This window comes from Sesamum indicum, linkage group LG11, assembly GCF_000512975.1.
Source record: "Sesamum indicum cultivar Zhongzhi No. 13 linkage group LG11, S_indicum_v1.0, whole genome shotgun sequence".
Classification (NCBI taxonomy): domain Eukaryota; kingdom Viridiplantae; phylum Streptophyta; class Magnoliopsida; order Lamiales; family Pedaliaceae; genus Sesamum; species Sesamum indicum.
Window position 1 is genome coordinate 11,776,369 of NC_026155.1, and position 16,347 is coordinate 11,792,715.

General features: G+C 38.0%; 3 protein-coding genes across 9 annotated transcripts; 1 reads left to right on the top strand and 2 right to left on the bottom strand.

Moving 5' to 3' along the window:
* Window positions 713–1,348, top strand: LOC105174094 (anther-specific protein BCP1-like). Its single transcript, XM_011096082.2, has one exon. The coding sequence runs from the start codon at window positions 803–805 to the stop codon at window positions 1,130–1,132; it is 330 nt and encodes a 109-aa protein (XP_011094384.1). The 5' UTR covers window positions 713–802; the 3' UTR covers window positions 1,133–1,348.
* Window positions 2,087–9,538, bottom strand: LOC105174095. 6 transcript variants are annotated; one of them, XM_011096086.2, is made up of 10 exons: window positions 9,045–9,538; window positions 8,572–8,607; window positions 7,896–8,434; window positions 7,606–7,778; window positions 7,301–7,451; window positions 5,957–6,115; window positions 5,798–5,875; window positions 3,271–3,336; window positions 3,093–3,155; window positions 2,087–3,014 (listed from the first exon to the last, which is right to left on the bottom strand). In XM_011096086.2, the coding sequence occupies exons 5-10, from the start codon at window positions 7,448–7,450 to the stop codon at window positions 2,184–2,186; spliced, it is 1,347 nt and encodes a 448-aa protein (XP_011094388.1). In that variant the 5' UTR covers window position 7,451; window positions 7,606–7,778; window positions 7,896–8,434; window positions 8,572–8,607; window positions 9,045–9,538; the 3' UTR covers window positions 2,087–2,183. The 6 variants fall into 6 exon arrangements, with proteins under 6 accessions (XP_011094388.1, XP_011094386.1, XP_020553336.1 ...); XM_011096084.2 differs by having other exon boundaries at window positions 3,093–3,158; window positions 9,045–9,528; XM_020697677.1 differs by lacking the exons at window positions 7,896–8,434; window positions 8,572–8,607; window positions 9,045–9,538 and having other exon boundaries at window positions 3,093–3,158; window positions 7,606–7,833.
* Window positions 9,639–14,155, bottom strand: LOC105174097 (IQ domain-containing protein IQM3-like). 2 transcript variants are annotated; one of them, XM_020697676.1, is made up of 10 exons: window positions 13,709–14,155; window positions 13,336–13,450; window positions 13,121–13,186; window positions 12,899–12,987; window positions 12,558–12,645; window positions 12,155–12,301; window positions 11,958–12,050; window positions 11,563–11,661; window positions 11,184–11,285; window positions 9,639–10,518 (listed from the first exon to the last, which is right to left on the bottom strand). In XM_020697676.1, the coding sequence occupies exons 1-10, from the start codon at window positions 14,026–14,028 to the stop codon at window positions 10,015–10,017; spliced, it is 1,623 nt and encodes a 540-aa protein (XP_020553335.1). In that variant the 5' UTR covers window positions 14,029–14,155; the 3' UTR covers window positions 9,639–10,014. The 2 variants fall into 2 exon arrangements, with proteins under 2 accessions (XP_020553335.1, XP_011094389.1); XM_011096087.2 differs by lacking the exon at window positions 11,563–11,661 and having other exon boundaries at window positions 13,709–14,153.

The window sequence follows — 16,347 nt, forward strand, 5'->3', positions numbered from 1 at the left end:
ATTGTTGCACGAGTCTGAATACAATTCGTCGGCTATCGCATTGTGATGATGTAATTAGCTGGGCTGTAGAGACGAAAAAGTTTTAATTCAAATCAATTTTGTTCAATTTGAATCAATTACACAGTAAATATGATATATTTATTGTGATTGATTTTTTAATTCAGAGAAAGTAACCAATTGTTTATTATGTGATTAGTACAATTCACTTAAATTTGTTATGGGTATAAAATATTCATAAAAATATTGACTTGATTATAAATATCTAATATTTGTAAAAGATTTAATTTGATCCAATCAAATTTAATAATCGTAAAAATTATTCATAGAAATATTAGAGGCATTGTGCATATTTGCAGTAAAGAGTTTTCAAGCCGTCACTGAAAATTGAAGAACGAGTTTTGCAACAAGCATTCCTGTTCAGTTGATTAGGCTCCAACTTGGATTTCCTTAATTATTTATTAAGAGTTATAAGAAAAAGAAATCATGTTGAAGAAGCTCTAATCCAAATACTTAAAAAAATAATAATTAGTTCAAGAAAAGAAGTGGGTTTTCAAGTTTGGGTCACCTATTTTGAGGTTCCTATGCAAATACAGCAATGGCCTCTCAACAAGATCACGTAAACCATGCACCACCACTCCCTCCCGCAACGCCCGCCCCTCCACCACCCATCTCCACCCTCCCTCCGCCCTATATAACACCCTTCCCAACCTCAACATTATGCAACGATTTCAAGCTATTCCAACGATAGAGAGTAATTGAATATATATAAATATATATATTTATATATCTGTAACTGCAATAAATGGCGAACCAAATCGTTGCGATTACTCTCGTCTTCTTCGCCGTCGTGGGGATGGCATCCGCTGCGGACTCCACCCCGTCTGTTGCTCCTTCCTCCTCTGGGTTCAGCCCTGGCGAACTGGCTGACGGTCCTATCTTGGACAACGTGATTGGCACTGTCACCGGTGCCGGAGTCACTGATGCTGCCCCTGTCGGCGGTCCAGTCCCCGACGGGGCTTTCCCCAACCTCGCCCCCGCCCCCACACCCGCAAATGGTGCCACCGCACTCGGAGGGACAGCCGTCGCGGGAGCAATAGCCGCCGCCGGCGTCGTTGGTGCAGTCTTCTTCTAAATAAATCCATCAATAAGAGACATGGGAGCGCATCCATAGCTCACAGTATGAACAAAAGGATTACCATCATCTTATGTTCTTCCATGTGTTTTAGGGTCATTATACAGACAACATATATGTTCTTTTTTTAATGTTTCTTTCCTATATAGGAACGCAATTCACAATTGTTGCGTTGCACTCTTTAGATGAATAAAAATTTTCATATCATTCTCTTCATTCCCCACCTTAATGTATTCGTTTATTGGTTTGTCGATACTCTTTGCCTAATCTGTGATGAGAAAATGAAGATAAGAAAATCTTAATTAGAAACAAAACGCTTGTTTGTTCTCTTCAAAAAATTTTAATTGAAATTAAGTTTTGTTAAACTTGAATGAATTACATGTCTAATGCCACAATTACCATATCATTTGCATACAGTTAAAAAAAATGATAAATTATACAACAAACTCATCACACACGGTGATTAATTTGATTTGAGTAAAAAATTCCCTTATGTTGGTTTCTTGTTTATTTAGAATGTCTCCACATCTACAACTGATGCATCCTGAAGTTGAACAAAAATTGCAACGCAATGGGACGCGATAAGCCTTCTGTTTTGTTTTTGATGTTGTACGCGATTTAAAGTAAAGGGTTGTAAAATTTTTAACAAAAATGAGCTACCAATAAGCATATATATATACTTCCAGCAGGTGGAGAAGGAAACAAAGACAAGAAAACACAAAAGTTGGTTCGGTACAAATTAATTTCACATTTCCAGCAGCTTCTGTGATTCTTCTCTCGCATGTGCAATCCAGAAAAGGATTCCCCGCTGAACTATACAACTAAGATACTGTTCCTGAACTACTCCACCACGTCGGAGTAACGAGCATATGGTCGTCGGACAAAAACAAAGCTCAAGGAAGGAGCAAAGCTTCTTCGAGCTTTTACAGGTGAGGGTGAGTTTTGTTGACCAGCTGGCGATCTCTGAATTTAGAAAGCAAAACAAGTTCAGAACAAGTAAAGGGACTCCCGATTTAGAGAGATTACCGGAACAAAAATACTAATTGGAGGCTCAACAGCGTGTCTGGACATGATGGCAATTGATATTCCTTAGTCTCATCAATTCCTTCCTCCTCCTTGCCTCAGTTGCCACAAACATATTCTCTGGCTTTTTATGCAGGCCAATGGTTGGCTCTTGATTCTTCTGCCTTGTACCATGAGTAGCAGAAACATCGACCCCAGCCGTATTCTCTACCCAGGATGTTCTACTAGGCCTGTGACCTTCTTGGGCCCTGACAGAGCTGAACAGCTCAGGCACAGAAACAGCACCTCTGGGATGACATGCTGTGCACTGGACACCACCGTCTCTCGGCATGTTAAATCCAGCTCCATGAGCACTGCCGGCTTTTGTGGAATTATGAGCCTCTGCCCTTGCATTGTAACTTGATGACGACTGATTCTTGTCTTCATGCAGCCGAGTCTCTGAACACGCAGATGAACTGCGAGGCTGAGTGTTCTGTTTATCATTAATACAAGAATTGGAGTGAAGCATACTGCTATGGGTGAGACATGGAAGCAACCAAGGGACTGGGAGTACAATAAAGGGAGTAGTTCCTTGTCCACTATTCAACCCCGTGGAGTTTTCTTGTCCTTGATGTGGACAGGGCATATCCCTATGTGGTATTGCGAATTGCTGTGAGCTCATAATATTTGAGCCAGATGCACAATGGAACTGGACAAGATCTGAAGATGGAAGAATCGAGGGCCAGAAAAAAGGAACTACAGAGGGCTGATTATGGAAAAAAGTCGAAGTGCTCGTAGTAGCAGGACAAGATTTCTCTGGGAGGGATATCTTTGGCTCTTCTTGCTTTTCTCCTGGTTCAGCCTGCTTTATTTTAGCCAACTGAAAATGCAAAAGAATAAGTAAAAACAGAATATATTTACAAGGACAATAGTGCAAAACCATTTAGATGTGTCTTACCTGTGCTTTAAGAAATTCATTTCTTCCTTTCAAAAGATTATACTCCTCCACAGCCAGCTCCTTCTTCTTTTCAGACAGAACCCATTGGTCCCCCAAAAAAATAAAGTTAGCTTCAGTAATTTCTTCTATATAAGAAAGAATGGAAACAACAGTTGGATGAGGGTAAGGGACTGCTTACCTTCTTTAAATTCTCATTCTCTTCCAACATATCAGCTGCTTTTCTGGTCAACTCCAGATACATAGCCTAATCAAAAAGCAACCAAAAGATAATTAATGCCAACCACCATAACCTAAATTATCCAATTTATCAAGGTGCCATATAGTAACAGAGAAACAGCCACAGGCAATGGCTTACCACAGCCCGCAGGCGTGTGCCCCCCCCCCGTGGGGGGGGGGGGGGGGGGGGAATAGAAAAAGAAAAGAAACAATATAATGATAATAATAGAACTTGACTAGCAAAGGAATTATAGATGTACTATACTGATAAATGATGAACTGGGATAAACAGCACTTTGCAAACCCAAGTACCTATCATTGAAAGGTCTTTTAATACGACACTTCCAGCTGCAGGACACATTTGAGTGTGCTTCAATTTGTGTTTCCTCCTTTTTCTATCTTATTTTTCTTTGTCCTCCTTTTGACTTCCCATCCCTTCACCCTCACAGCTAACCACCTCAGCACCTCTCTTCTATCTTTTCAACCTTTTTCTTCCTATCCCCATCTCAGTTTCCTCTTTACTTCCAGTTTGCACGATACTAGTGGCTCTCACACTACGTGGCCATTGTCACCTGGGAGACTAGAAGAGTCCATCGATTCTTTTTCTAGAAGAGTCGAATAAGTAGTGTGTCGACATAAAGTAGTGTGCTTTAATGCACGGCTTTGGTTTTCTTTGTTGTGTTTGCATATGGGTCAAAACCTAGTCTAAACTGTTGAATGCTTATTTATAGCAAATACTTTCTCATAAAAATGTGCTTCAAATTCATGTGAAAGTTTAAAGATGTAAGCTAAATGTACCACTGGAGATGTGCTTATTAAGCCTTTCCAGCTCTGAAGCTTCCCTCTTCCTTTAAACTCTAGAGTGACTGACCTCCTAGTCGGAGTCGCAGGAATGAGGAACCTAACGCGAAAAGTGAGTGATCCTTGGCGAGGGGCATGAAAGAGGGTAGTCGCCGGCCGGGCCTTTCCAAAAGGCCTTGGCTAAGCACAACTACCTGATATCCCCACCCCCTACTATCTACCTTATTCCTTCCTACTCTATTCCCAATCATGAACTACACCAGCACCCCTCCCCTCCCCCACCACATTCTTCTTTCTCCTTTCTTCCTTAACCTTATTCGTTCCTTTCCATCCATTTTTCCACTCATCATATTCTGTAAAACCTGTAAAGAGCAGCTCATAAGATCTGATGGTGTTAAAGGCAATCACCTAAATTTCCCCACAGATAGAAGTTGCCAATTATCTGGTTAAAGAGTGGCCTCCTTCCATAACCAGTCACCATTCTCTATATATACCCTTATAGAGGGAAAAAGAATCAACTCTTGCAAGGTAAAATCTTGAGAAAGAACGGTTGATCCTTAAAAGATTACACCTGCTTCACATGCTCTGGGCCATTACAACAACTTGGCATATTTTACATCACTTGTGTGATATTGGAAGCTAATATGATATTCACCATTACATGCCATTTCTTTGCCTATTGGTCATTACATAATTTAACTCAATGACCTGAAACTTAAGAGTAAAGTACCCTAAAAAACCTAAAAGAAAGAAATCCACTGGTAAGACATAGCATTTTGCTTTATGATTGTTCAACTATGCTGTTCATTTATGATGTTTAAGGGAAGCGAGAATGGATTCTCAAGCTAAAATAAGGAAGCAACGCCACGATGGACAAAAGGAGCCAAAAGGGCAGCAAAATGGAGAATGCAACTACTTGTTGTCGAGCAACCACTCCAGGCGGATTATTTTAGATATAACATGTTTAATTTTTCCAGAAACTCTCTCTTCAGCATCTGCATAAAGAGAAGCTAGGAACTGAAATTGGATTCAACTACCTTTTGATGAATGAATAAGCAACTGCTGGCATAAAAGAAACTTAACTCACTTCAGTGATGCATCTGAGTAATTCTGGATCTTCTTTTCCTTTGCTTCATGCTGGAAGCCAGCATGCGATTCTCAGGAAACTCCATATCTAAACTTTTATAACATGGCCACTCAGAGATGCACATGAACATTTAAATGAACTTAGCTCTTCCAACAGGAGGCAAATGTATATACCAAATGCATGAAATGAAGACTTGGGTACAAGTTAAACTTCCCAAATTATTAATTAGGCAAGCTATCTTTTTTTGGCTATGAACATATATATGAACCAGGAACTGTAATAGGACATTTATCTTCAACCCTTACAGGTAGGCAAACTAGCTCTAAACCGATTCCCCACAACAGATGCATGGCTACGTTAGAATCATGCTCAAAGCATCTTTATCCTATGCCTAACAGTCCTCTACCCAAATATCTTTTCTTTCCAGAGCACCACAACCAGAACATACTCATTTCATTAATATATAGTGATATAACAACACAGAAGATCTAGAGCGGAGCTGTATACAGTAATTTGTATGTTTTTGCTTCTCATTAATCCTCAAATGCATCAAAATATTGAAGACATTGATCACCATAATCATATAAGCAATTGGACCTACCTGTCTCCGCCGAATTGTCTGCCTAGCAGACTCTCTATTTGCCAAGACCCGACGAAGCTTTCGTGCTTCCTTCTCAGCCTGAGTGGAGAGAACCTATCAAGTTTCTACTAAAAGAAAAGCATAATCTTGCAAAACAAGAAGAGAACCAAGTTTATATACCTCTGTCAATTTCTGCTTGAATTTGTTTCCAGGATTTGGTTGACAACCTGTACTGCACAACTGGTTGGAAACATTTTTAACAATTGTCTCAGTTGTTTCTGGACTTGTGATCGTGGTAGATGCATATCCACAAAAAGGAGCAGCAGCTATTTGTTGATCCTGATTTACACAAAAACATTGCTCACTGACCGCAAAGAGGATACTGTGTAACTTGGTGATAAAAACTGCAGGCCTAACATGATTCATGCGATGCCAACTATTTATGCAAGTCCTATGAGAACACTGAAGACATCAACCAGAAACTGCAGAGCACGTTGAATGATGATCCCATATTTCACAGAGAAAAAATATCACAAGTTACAGGTTCCTGCATATTGACAAATAGGCAAAACCCATAATGATTTTGCATATGATTGAAATACTCCAAATTTATTGCGCATGCATAAACCAAAGACCTTCAAGCACTAACAGGCATCCTAGCACACGGCGTCACCTCAAAAAATTTAATCTTTAGTAGGTAAAGAACCACTATTTCTCCTGAAGGGCACATCAAAACTTTGAGCAGCTCCTAGAAACACAGTTTTCAGTTGGAAGATCCATTTGGACGAAGTCTGACAAGGCACTGTTCAATTTATACGTGTGTTCATAATAAATTCATGATTCGCCAAGAAGATCATTCTTCCATACACAAGAATGAATGAGGGTAAGTTTACAAGAAAAGTACCATATCCCAAGTTTCGTTAGGCAAACCACACAATCTTATCATTACAGAGTATAAATTTGTCGTCCCAACACCACCACCTCCAAAAGAAAAAGGAGGACGACGAAAGGGAATAAGAATAAGAAGAAAAAGATATATTCCTGCGACAAAGATGTTCTTACATGCTTTTAAAATTCTTATCTGCTTGAAGAAGGCTAACTAAATAATGGTGCTTTTTCAAGAACTTTTCTCCTTTAAAAGTGCCGTTCTTTTTGAAAGTCGTGGAAAGAGGAATCCCCAAGATTTCCTTCAAGCAACGAATGGTCATGTGCAATTCCTATACCAAACTCAATATAACGAAATCTTCTAAAAGAAATCATTTTTGAGGCAGATTAGGATTAGCAAATAGACACTTTTAACGTTCCTCCAAATAAGCAATCAAACCCCTGACAGTATCTGCGTCCCTAAAAGCAAATATGTTTAACATCGCTGTTCCTCTTTTCCCTTTACCATAAAAGCACATACAGAGGGGGAAAAGGGAACTTTGTTCGAGAAACAGGATTAGTTACGCAGAAAAATACAGACGAAACCCTGCTGTTTCACGCAAAGTGCAACATTTTCAAGTAAGTAGGATAGTAGGAAACCTGAGAGGAGTGAGAGGGAGTGACCACTGCTTCACCGGCGGAGCACCGAGCCAAGCCCGCCAGAGCTTCCGCCGCCTCCAGCTCACAAGTTACCATCTGATCATCCTCCGGCGGGGGAAGCGCCTCCAGATCAACTTCCTCGTGCCCCATTCTTTAACGAACGAAGAAAAAACAAAAATCGGAGTCTTTCCTCTGAAATCGTACTACTGAAGCTAAAACCAACCATAAAAAGCATGTGAGACGGGGGGGGGGGGGGGCCCCAGAGGGGTGGGGGGGGGGGGGGAGGCCACTTGACGGAGACACACCTCACAAGCCCAGGTGTGGGAAGTAGCCACGTGTCACCGCCAAGCCATGTCGGAACATCATCCCGCAGTGGCAGGGGCGCACGTGCGTGGAGTGATACCGTTGGCTACTAGGTTGTGGCAGTTTTGGCTACTTCTCTCGCTCCCTCCAAGTGAAAATGGCTCTCGCTGTATGTCTGTATGGGTTTGTTTTGTTAAAATTATCAAATGCACCAATGGATAAACTGTAAAATAATAACAATTAATACAATATTTGTAATGAGTTTCAGTACAAGGAATAATATGAATGTTACCTTTTTTGTTAGATTCGAGGGCGTCGTACGTAGCCAAAACGTGGGGAAAAGGTGACCATATATATACACACACACACTATTCACTCTGTACTATAAATACAGCTGTGTGAAAAATAATAATAGCATAGGGGTAGATGACTTTTACAGCGGGTGGGGCCTCCAAACCTCCCACAAATCATTATATTTAAATTAAGTTCCTGATAGTCAGTTACTTCGTCAATAGTATATATGAATAAATGTTTTAATTCAACTCTTTTTACTGTATAATAATTGAGTTCGATTCAATTACTTAATTTTGGAGCTTCTCCTCGGATGGATCATCGTCCACTCAATCCAAGCTAACATGACTTTATTCAATGAAGCGTCTTGCAAGAAGATGACCATTAAGTGTATTATACAGTTGAAGCCCCTCATCTCCTTTTGACGTGGATGAACAATATCAAAGCCCCAGACGAAGAGTTTGTAAACGGTGCGTGCATAGTCACATCCAAAAGCCTCGCAGCATCCTCCATTCTGATGTTGAATGCACTGCACAGGCTCTGCATTTTGAGGCATTGTAAGTTGTGATCATGCAACATGAATGGTGACACTGATGTTATAAAATTCGTCCAAAACTAGGTTGTATTAAACGAATGGTGGTGCTGATATTTCAATGTTTGGCACAATCAGGACATACCCTTTGTGCAGAAGTGAGATGGCATGTGTGTCTAGGCTGCAGAGGACCATGAATCGTTAGTAATAGTTTTTGTAAAATTCGTTTTACATAAAGAAAATATAATACTCATTTTTCAAGTTTATGGTAAGTTTGACGCAAAAATAAATTTTAAATATTTCCGCTTAATTAATATAATGAAAGTAAAGTAGGTATGAAGAATTGATTTTTATAATTTTATCAATTCAAACATTTTCTCCCTGCTAGGAAACCAACAAGTAAACAGTTTTAAACTATTTCTAGTTATTTGCAAATAAAACTTGAACAATGTTATGAATTAAGTAAAAAAAGAATGTGTATTTATGGATATTAGGGTAAATATGAAATTGAAAACTGGAGGCAGAAAAGAAAATGAAACAAAAAGGGGCCCCAAGGCAAAAATAGAGCAGCAGCGTCGTTGCCACAGCACAATGTCACGGCAAAGAAAGAAAGCTTACAACACGATTGCGTGATGGTTCCATCTGTCGTGGCAGCAATTGTAGGCCTCATCAATGCATTGCGGACTGGTGAATAATCAATCTGTGGGCAATTCATCGCATCAGCCTACCACGCATGAGGAGGAGGGGTGGGATTGCCTGACGGAACGGGCTTATGGTTTTTGTAGTTTCTCAGTATATAATAATATTCAGAGACTGAGAGCATATGTCCCTCCCTGCTACACGCAGCAACTGTATAAATACACTTCATCGCCGCCTTGGAAGCACCTTGTAAGCTGCTCTCTGAACTGCTTAGTCTCAAAGACTCTTGGGCTTACTGCGTTAGCCTATCTGTTTGTTGCTTGTCAAACTTTGTTTGTCTTTCGAGTCGGTTTCAAGCCTAGAAAGGTCTCACGTTTGTATAAAAAATTGCTGAAAACAATTGTTAATATGTTTGATATTATTTTAAAGGCGCCAACCACAAAATAGAAAACAAATAAAGGTTATATGTTACTATATTTGGTTTGTTTTTGGTCTGTTTCGAGACAAGGGTAAATACTTTTGTAATTATGCTAAATCATGTCATAAGATTATTATTGCACAACTGCTCCGAGGTCAGAAATCATCTATGTACAAACACAAGAACCAAATTTTGCTTAAGAAGTTCCAGTTTGGTACTATTCTTCTCCTAACTGATGACATAATTTCCCTACTTTGTACACTTCCGGGCAAATATTAAATGAAACGACACGATAGGAGTGTACCTTGAGATACACACTACTTCATAAAAATGCAGTCTGTCTAGCTCAAAATGGGCTTAGAACTTATTCATCGAATGCAATCGCTAAAGATATCTTTCTAAACTAATCATATCCGGTTTCTCAAAAGGTATGCTACTAGACTAAACAGCATAGGATAAGAGTAAACTAGGATAGCAACACCAACAAGAGCAGACGGCAGAAGCAACCAATGAACATTGTAGCAGAGGGTTTTAGGCCAAGTAGAGAGCTCCCACGTCATCGTTGCTTATATTTGGTGGACAAGAAGGTGAAACAAGAGCAGCACTCCTACCGGGTGTCGATAATGGAGGGCATGTTCGTGGGGAGAGTTTAGTGAGTTCTAGTGCCTGTAACCTCAACTCCAAAGGGTAGTCAGCAATACAACCGATTCTGGGACCAACACCTGTAGACCATTGGACAGAGAGTTGATGGCCCAATTGATATGATTTTGCAGCCTTCTTGGAGTTGATCCTTTGCATTATTGAAATCCTCGGCACGTCTGCTTTAGGACTCTGAAGACCCCCAGAGAGAGTCCTCTTATACTCATTCTTAGTTTCAGGCTTGGAAACTTCGGGTGCTTCTGAAGACAGCTCCTCCTCTTCATTTGGTAGATCGCACTGAACAGAATCTGATATTGACAAAACTTTAGATACAGCTGCATCCATGGAAATTTTTCCGTTTTCATTATTCTCATAGTCATCATTCGCCTTGTGTTTCTGATAAGACAAGACAAAAGGACAAGACTCTTAGGTGAAATACTTAAACCAGAACTCTACAAGAGGGAGGATAACTCTTTTTGGAGCCATGAATGACGGTGGAAGCTACATGAGAACAGCAGGGTTCATTGATGATACAACTGCAGAGAACATTAGGTCTCACTGATAATAAATCAGCACATTATGTTACCATTAAACCCACTAAAATGCATCAAACATAATTTACTCATTACTTGCCGGCTCCCTTAGGTTAAAAGGTACCTTTTGATAACGCGTATTTAGTTCCATGATCATATAGATTGCTTGCTTATGAACTCCACTTTAAACAAATCAAGGATACAAATCTCACTAGAGCAATTCTGCAGTATATTTCTCATCTCATGCAATACACAAGTATTAGAATCCATAATTGAGTGAAGTGAAATCAACAAGGAACTTGTATAATGTATAGTCATTCCCATTACAAGGAAAATTATAGATTATCAAGCATGCATTTCTTTATCAAAGAAAAAAAGACAAACATGCATTTTCACAATTTCTGTCCAAGAAAAGGCAGTAGAAGCAGCCCCACCAACCCATCCTTCCCCTAGGCCCAATTAAAGAGCATGATCCATGATCAAAATTGTGGAAGAGAATAGTTGTCCAAAGAAAAAGCGATGCTGTACCTCTACATCATCCAGGTTGACACCATTTTCCTCGAGAAATAATAAAAAGCTGCCGAGCCTTTCATCAGTTGGCTTATAGTGTCCACTGTAAGCTGAGATACACTAGACAACATAAAAAGGTTTTGAAGGTCAAAATCATGGGACCAGCTATCTTGAAATATTAAGAGAATTTCACAAAAGAGTGGCCTTGCAATTGCAACTGCGTATGCACAATCACAGAGTTGCTGCATATATTAGTCAGAAAGATATTTGTAGTAATAACAGAAAATTGACTTCATGAAACCTTAATCGGCATTAGCACAAATGCATTTATGGTGTGTTTGTTAGGGGATTATGAGAGGAGATCAAAGGAGGTGTAGATTTGGAGAGGGTTGTGCACCTTCTTTTTATGTTGTAGGAGGAAAATTGAATGGAAGGGAAACGAGAAGAGGTGAAGGAATTCTTCTTCGTGTACAATCTTCAAATCCTCCTCATGAGGCTGAGCTGCGAAGGGATTGAAATTTACAACACAAGCATGTCCCACCACTGATTTTTATAATATTTAAAACAAAGAGTAAGGGCTGTTTTTTACTCCACTCAACAATACCAGACAACAGAAGAGATTCACTACTCTCCTTTAACTACGGATTAGAACACTTCCATCCCCCCCACCCCCCTCCCACACACATTTGATACCACACATCGTGTTCCCAAGGACCGTGCTAGTACCCTTCACTATCAGTTAATGAAAAGAACAGGCTTATAGAAAACAAATTGCATAATCTCAGAAGGTACCTTAAGCACTCCATCCTCTGCTATGAGCCTCCCAGCAGCTAAAGTAGCTCCTCCAGCGAGAAAGCTTGAATGATGGAACAATCCTTTCTTTTTCTGGAGGAAATTACAATTTGTATGTTTCAATGAAGAAGAAGTATGAAACCTGGGGTAAAGAGGAACATCAGACAATGTGTTCTACTTATTCTAATACAGCTTACCTCTCCAATGTAGAGTCTCTTGGAGGTGCTCATCACAAAAATCCATTTCGATCCTGGTGATCCTTTATTTGTATCAAGAGGGTACCCAGTTACTTTATGCAAAATTCTCCCATCAACAAGCACATATTCATATTGTTCTCTCTCTTTCTGATCAGATCAAACATGAAAAATGATTTATATTACTCTATCTCAAAATAGAATGAGTGAAAACTCAAGAGAAAGACTGAAGAAGAGATTGTCAACAAAAAATAAAAATAAAGTGAGGACACGTCTAGAATCGTCGTGTAACTTGTGACACAGAGATATTTTTGGTTGCCTTAAGATACTATCATTTGTATCTAATACATGACGAGATTTTTCAGAAAATAATCTGTTGCCAACAAATGAAACGTTGATCACACACCGGTCCAAGATACTTGATGCATTGTTGACGAAGCTTTGACCTTGGACACTCCTTAAGATCAACCTCTTTGCCATCTCCAAGATCCAACCTGTAGAATTTGTAATCCCAAGCTCTTATCATGTTTTCTGGCTACACATTACGGGAAATTGATAATTGATTATGTAATTCATATAATATAATTATGCTTTCACAAGATTACAAGCGTCCCTCCAACCGCTACAGGTTTGACCACCGCAGATGAAGCACCATGGGAATTGAAATAACACAGTTATTTGGTCAAGCACAATAGACAAAGTCAAAAGAACAACTTATAGACATCAAAAGTTGCTCAAACTCTCTACCAGTAGAAGAAGGGTTGACCAGCATTGGTTTTACACCACTCCTCATAATAGAAATGTAAGCTGTGGCCATAACGGTGCCTCGGGTCGATCTGGATCAAATACAGAGCCACAAAATCAAACTTCCCCAAAGTAGTACTATAATCAGCGGCCATATTACAAACTAACGGAAGTCTTATCTACTATGGTTGTACGTGAAAGGAAATAAAGAAAGGTGCAACTCACGGCTTCAATCCAGTGCTGGAAAGCCAACTTTTGTGCCTTGGCGTCTTTCGACAACCCCTTGCCCACCTGTCCACATAACTTTGTAGTAAAATAATACAGCCACACAACTGAGTCTAGTCACTTCTGCTCATTTTCCAGTTTATTGTTTAAAGCAATTAGTAAACAACTGTAGACAGAGGTCATACAAAAGTATCTTGATAATCTGATGATTTTACCTTGGAAGCATTTAAACCGATACGATTCCACCGCGACGCAGCAGTCTCTGGCTTTAGGAAGTTGAAAAACGAGATTGTACTGTGATTTAACCGTGCAAAGTCTAGCGCTTGCCACCTTCAATTTTCATCACGAAACAAAATCATCACAAAAAATACCGAAAAAAGTGGGAAATATTAAATTGGTAAAAACAAATAATTACAGTTTTATATAGAACACTTTCTGCATGAGTACGTAAAAATCGAAAAAATATATATATTTCACCCACAATAATGCAAGTAAAACAACATCTCGCGCAAACGAATAAACATACTCGTGATTTCATCTCGTAATTCACGCATTTAAACCAAAAAAGAAAAAAGAAAACTAGAGTACCATAGCTCTTCAGCAACCACAGCAGAGTCAGCCAACATGCGCCGAGTACGATAACTCCGGTAAACCTTCTGAAGTTTCATCGCGGCATTCGACGGACATCCGACCAGTGCTGCGGCGGGACTCGTCGGAGCAGCGGTGGCTTCCCATTCACCACCGTGCTCCGCCATTTGATCACCAGTCACTTTTTCAAGTTCCGAAGGCTGCTTTGGAGATCCGGACATGTTAGGGACTAGAAACTCAGGGCGGTTTCTGAGAGAAAAAGCAGTAAGGTTGCCGGAATTGAGATCAAAAGTGGAAAGCCCGTGAGCTTCGACCTCCATTAGAGACTGTAGTGAGGCAGGTGGGAAGATTAGGAGTCGAGTCAGGGTGAGTTTTAGAGAGATAAAGGTTAGTGTGGACTGTGGAGGAATGGAATGGGAGTTGAGTGAATATAAGAGCAGTGTTGTTGAATCTTCCCGGTACACCTGCCTGTCAATTTATATTGTATCCTTCTTCACCATTACGCGCGAGAAAATGCATAGTCTCCCGTACTCGCGCCACCACATCAATGCGTTTATTGTTTCTTTCTTTTTCTTAATTTGGTAAATTATAATATTATAATTATTAATTTTTTTTATTAATTAAAAAACTATAAGTGCTATTTTTGCTAACAACCATCTTATTTTATTAGTATTTATCAATTTTTTATTAAATTTTTATGATGAACTGATTAAAATATTACAATATAATGTTAAATTTTTTTAAAATATTTTTACGGACTAAAATAATATATAAATAATTTATTTTATCCACCCTATTTTTTTACAAATATATATATATTTTTTAAATTTAATAAAAGAATAAAATAGTAATGTCCACATCACCTTTTAAAGACTACATATTTATTTTTTATTTGAAAGAGAGTATTCGTAATCATGTTATAGTAGAGATATTTATAGTTTACCCTTTTAAATAATCAATTTTATTATTAGAAATAGCAATCAAAACATTTATATGCTTGTGTACAATATAAAGTTTATTATATTTACTTCAATTCAATAAGATTTTTTTAAATCAAAATTGACAAAAGAAATTAATTTTTAATATACATGAATACAAAATTATTAAAAGAGTAACTTGATTAAAAAATAAGTATCTTGTAAATAAATTAGTATGTTCAAGAGTTTTTTTTTTTTTTTTGGCCAATGAATATTTTGATAACAAATGTTTTTTTTATAAATGCAATTTTTTTCCATGTGATGTTGCAAATAAGTAAATTACCCTATATTAGAAAATAATAGCAATTTATTCCTCTCACGCGTATCTTTTGAAATGAATCAATCTACCTCCCAGTCTAAAGAAGTATTTTGAAAAATACAGAGAGGTAAATTGTTCTACTTTTTTTTTATAAAAAAATAATTTGTTCATTTGCAATATAACAAGCGGCTGCTTGCATTTCTCTCCTTTAACATATAATATATACACCACTTTTTGAATGTGGTTAGAAAGAGAATTAAAACAACTACTATCTTCAACAATCATTCAAACAACTATTTGAAAAATGTGAATTAACATACTACTGAACTACCATATTATTAATTTATATTATGTATGTATGTGATGTGCAGTAAAGCATAATTAAATAGATAAATAGATTATATAATCTAACACGACGACGTATCCGGATTTATTTAATGGAATAAGTCCAAGGAACTTGCAACCACCCCGCTGACTGCCTTTAAACATGCATAAACTTTATCTTGAAGAACAAATTCCAAAACCTAAACACAGTATTTTTGTATAATCACCAATTCTTTATTTAAGTATATTACATTTGTGATGTAAAATTAAATTAATTATATTACGAGCACCAATTTGATTGAATTCTCATCATTTGAAAATTTCATGCAATTCACATGTTTTTAAAATATTTGTCAATATATTAATTATGCAAATCAATGTGGGAGTATTGTTCGTTTTGAATTTATATGAATTTGAAGAGGCTTGGTATGGGTTCATAACTTCGTTCCTGTAGATAGTGTCAAATAATATGGCTTACGGCTCGATCGATGTCCCATTGTTATTGCCTTTTTATGAACCTAATGCGGGACTCATCCCTACATCAATTATATAAATATTATGTTATTTTACAGTGGATCAATTTAGTTTATTAGATTTAGGGAAGTCGGTGAGTCGATGCTATTGAATAAACAAGTAAATTGCATTCGAGTCGTAATTTTAGCGAAAATAGCTAATAAAGTTGCAATTATATATTAATGGAAAAGCGTAGAAAAATGAAAAATAAGAAGAGAGTGAAGAATTTGGAAGAGGGTGTGAGGAGAGACCATTTCCTGTCACAGTTACCCATTCTTTTCGGGGACTAGAAATCAAGATTGTTTGACGTTTTTACTTGAGAAAAACGTGTTTTTATTTTAGTTTTTCAGTTTTTCTATCTGGTGTGGTTTGTCAAATTAAAGATTTTCAAAAATAAACACTTAGGTCCAATTCTACATTTTGTTTATAGAAATAATTGTTTTGTGGTAAAAATGACAGTGAAAAAGTCAAAGACAACCCCAATTTTTACACAAATCAAGCAGACGTGTCATGATTGGCATTCTATTTTGGCGGCTGCATTTTACAACAAATATTGAAAGTGACTT

Bases quoted from the DNA above. Each gene is read 5' to 3' on its own strand.
- LOC105174094 (XM_011096082.2), top strand. From the start codon at position 803: ATGGCGAACCAAATCGTTGCGATTACTCTCGTCTTCTTCGCCGTCGTG.
- LOC105174095 (XM_011096084.2), bottom strand. From the start codon at position 7,450: ATGGGGCACGAGGAAGTTGATCTGGAGGCGCTTCCCCCGCCGGAGGAT. The intron at 5,876-5,956 runs GTATATAAACTT...CTCTCCACTCAG, and splicing joins TCAAGCAGAAATTGACAGAG to GCTGAGAAGGAAGCACGAAA. The intron at 3,159-3,270 runs GTAAGCAGTCCC...CTGTCTGAAAAG, and splicing joins AGAATGAGAATTTAAAGAAG to AAGAAGGAGCTGGCTGTGGA.
- LOC105174097 (XM_020697676.1), bottom strand. From the start codon at position 14,028: ATGGAGGTCGAAGCTCACGGGCTTTCCACTTTTGATCTCAATTCCGGC. The intron at 13,187-13,335 runs GTAAAATCATCA...TTATGTGGACAG, and splicing joins TCGGTTTAAATGCTTCCAAG to GTGGGCAAGGGGTTGTCGAA. The intron at 11,286-11,562 runs GTGCACAACCCT...TATGTTGTCTAG, and splicing joins TCCTACAACATAAAAAGAAG to TGTATCTCAGCTTACAGTGG.